At 42.9% G+C, this 2,500-nt stretch overlaps 1 protein-coding gene across 1 annotated transcript in view; it reads left to right on the top strand.

The window, feature by feature from the left end:
- The window catches only part of LOC128371716 (rap1 GTPase-activating protein 2-like), a 52,275-nt gene that overhangs the window by 27,078 nt on the left and 22,697 nt on the right, over nt 1–2,500 (top strand). The window contains exon 4 of the mRNA XM_053332094.1: nt 1,581–1,595. Coding sequence (XP_053188069.1) covers nt 1,581–1,595 — 15 coding nt within the window. The remainder of the gene's footprint in view (nt 1–1,580; nt 1,596–2,500) is intronic.

Raw genomic sequence — 2,500 nt, 5'->3', positions numbered from 1 at the left:
CAGCTGGGGGGGAGGGGGGGGGTGTCGATAACGTGGTGGCTCCATCAAACCGAGACCTCCACAGAGAGTCAAGGCCTCAGTCTGCTTCAAACATCTTTACAATGTCCTGACTGGAGAAGCCTCAAATCACAATCATCATTTGTTAGCAGCACGGCTCTACGGATGGAAATGTTGGTCTGTCGGTTTGCCATTTTGGCTCAGACTGAACTCTCTTGACAACCTTTGAGCCAAAATGAAACCAGAACTTTCAGATTCTGTTCCAGAAGAAAACCTCATTAAAAATCTCATCAGTGTGAAACTCTGCTAATCTGTCAAATCAGTCTGGAACAGAAACTTTCTCAACAAGATGTTGTGAATAATTTCACGTGTTTAGATTTTTTAAAAAGAAGGTTAGCTAGTTTAGTCCAGTGGTTCCCAACCTAGGGGTGGGGCCCCTCCAAAGGGTCAGCAGATAAATGTGAGGGCTGCTGAGATGATTAATGGGAAAGAAGAAAAAACAAAGTTCTGATACACAAATGTAGACAATATTTCCCTCTGAGATGTAGAAAGTAGCATCACATGGAAATACTACAGTAAAGTACATGTACCTCAAACTATACTACAGTAAAGTACTAGTACCTCAAACTATACTACAATAAAGTACAAGTACCTCAAACTATACTACAGTAAAGTACTAGTACCTCTAACTATACTACAATACTGTACTTTAATACAGTACTTTATCATTTTAATAAAACATTTAGTGACCATATCGGCTGCCTGTGAGGAAGGAAGTCTGAAAAGTGATATATGATTTGTAAAAGGACTAATAGGATATTAAAACTCCATCAGCATTCTCAGTAAAAACGAACCTATAACCGTTTAAACTGAGCTGCCAGCTGGAGGTTCGGTTTGCTTCATGGTGAAAGAACTGGAGGGTTAATTAAAATGTTAATGAGCAGCTTTGATATTTCCTCAGAGCACAGCAGGCTTCCTGGATGAAAAAATAAAAAAGACATTTCTCATGACTTTACATGCTGGAAAATGACCTGAACTGTGCCAACCAAGAAAAAAACTCCTCCTCCTTTCCCCCTCTAATACTTTCATTTAGCAGCAGGAACAGACGACATAAACGACTGTGACTCAGTGACTGAAGGTCTGCAGTGAAAATGGTTTCATGGATATTTGAAAGAAAACACCTCAAAGTGACCTGATCAGTGATGAGTCATCAGTCCCAGCTGTGATGTCAGCGTGTTATCTCTGAATCATTGACGTGTATTCAGACCAGACAGACGTAGTAATGAGTGACATCACCTGTTGTTTGACTTCCTGCCTCAGTGTGAGCGGAGCAGCAGGTGGAACCACTGGACTAAATAACAACAGCAGCTGTTCTTCAGTCTGAAGCTTAAAGTGTCGCTGACTGCAGCTCCAGCTGACGCATTTAAAAAACCTCATATATCCAGCCAGCATGCCCATGTGGGACCGTAAGGGTTAAATCTGGCTGCAAATATGGGTCCCAAGTGGCTTTGTCCACAGTTTCCATGGTGATCCCACATGTCTTTGCCCACATGGGCTTTAACTGTGTTCTGACTGGGTTTCAGGTGCAGACCAGCTGGGTGAGACACATGTTGGCCCCATATGGGGTCTAAGTGGGATCAGAATGGATCTTAAATGGGACCCATTTAGCCAGCCCACGTGGGCTTCACATGTGGGGCCCGAAACAATATGGGGCCGAGACAGTGTGCCCTGTTTATGCCCATGCCTGCTCAGTACCCACATAGCCCACATTTAACCCATGTGCTGCCCACATGGGCATGCTGGCGGGGTTCTCTGTAGAAAAACGTCAGTGATTGTTATTAACGAGTCATTCTGGTATAAATCTCTAAATTCAGACCTGGTGCTCACCTTGTAAATTATTGCTTTGTTAATAAGATTAAGAGACTCGTAGCAGCTTTGATGTGTTGATGCTGTGTGGATGTTGATTGGCAGCTGAGATTGACAGTTGGCTCCGGGACTCACTTCACTAAATTTATGATACTTGCACAGTTTAGATATAGTAGCTAACGTTAGCCTAAGTGTGCAGCGCTCTGGGCTTCAAACCAGCATGTGACGTCTGTGGTTTCAGACTGTCACAGATAGAAGAGCCAGTTATATTCTATCAGTGATCAAAGTAAAGAACATTTAACAGAGATTATTGTGAACTGATTGTAGGAATGACCTGAAGTATCTGACATCACTGTATCATGTTAGTGTGTGTGTGTGTGTGTGTGTGTGTGTGTGTGTGTGTGTGTGTGTGTGTGTGTGTGTGTGTGTCTGTGTATGTGTGTGTGTGTGTGTGTGTGTGTGTGTGTGTGCGTGTGTGTGTGTGTGTGTGTGTGTGTGTGTGATATGATTGGTGGTGACACGCAGCTGTCAGTAGAGATAAAGAGCCAGCTGCGAGTCAAGTTAAAAGTGAGTGGTATTTTTTATTTTTTTTATTTTGAAGGGACGCTCTGTCATGTTTAAATCTCACACACACACA

This window comes from Scomber japonicus, chromosome 13 (genome assembly GCF_027409825.1).
Source record: "Scomber japonicus isolate fScoJap1 chromosome 13, fScoJap1.pri, whole genome shotgun sequence".
In the NCBI taxonomy this organism is placed as follows: domain Eukaryota; kingdom Metazoa; phylum Chordata; class Actinopteri; order Scombriformes; family Scombridae; genus Scomber; species Scomber japonicus.
The sequence above is the reverse complement of the archived record's forward strand: the minus strand, read 5'-3'. Positions and strand labels throughout refer to the sequence as shown.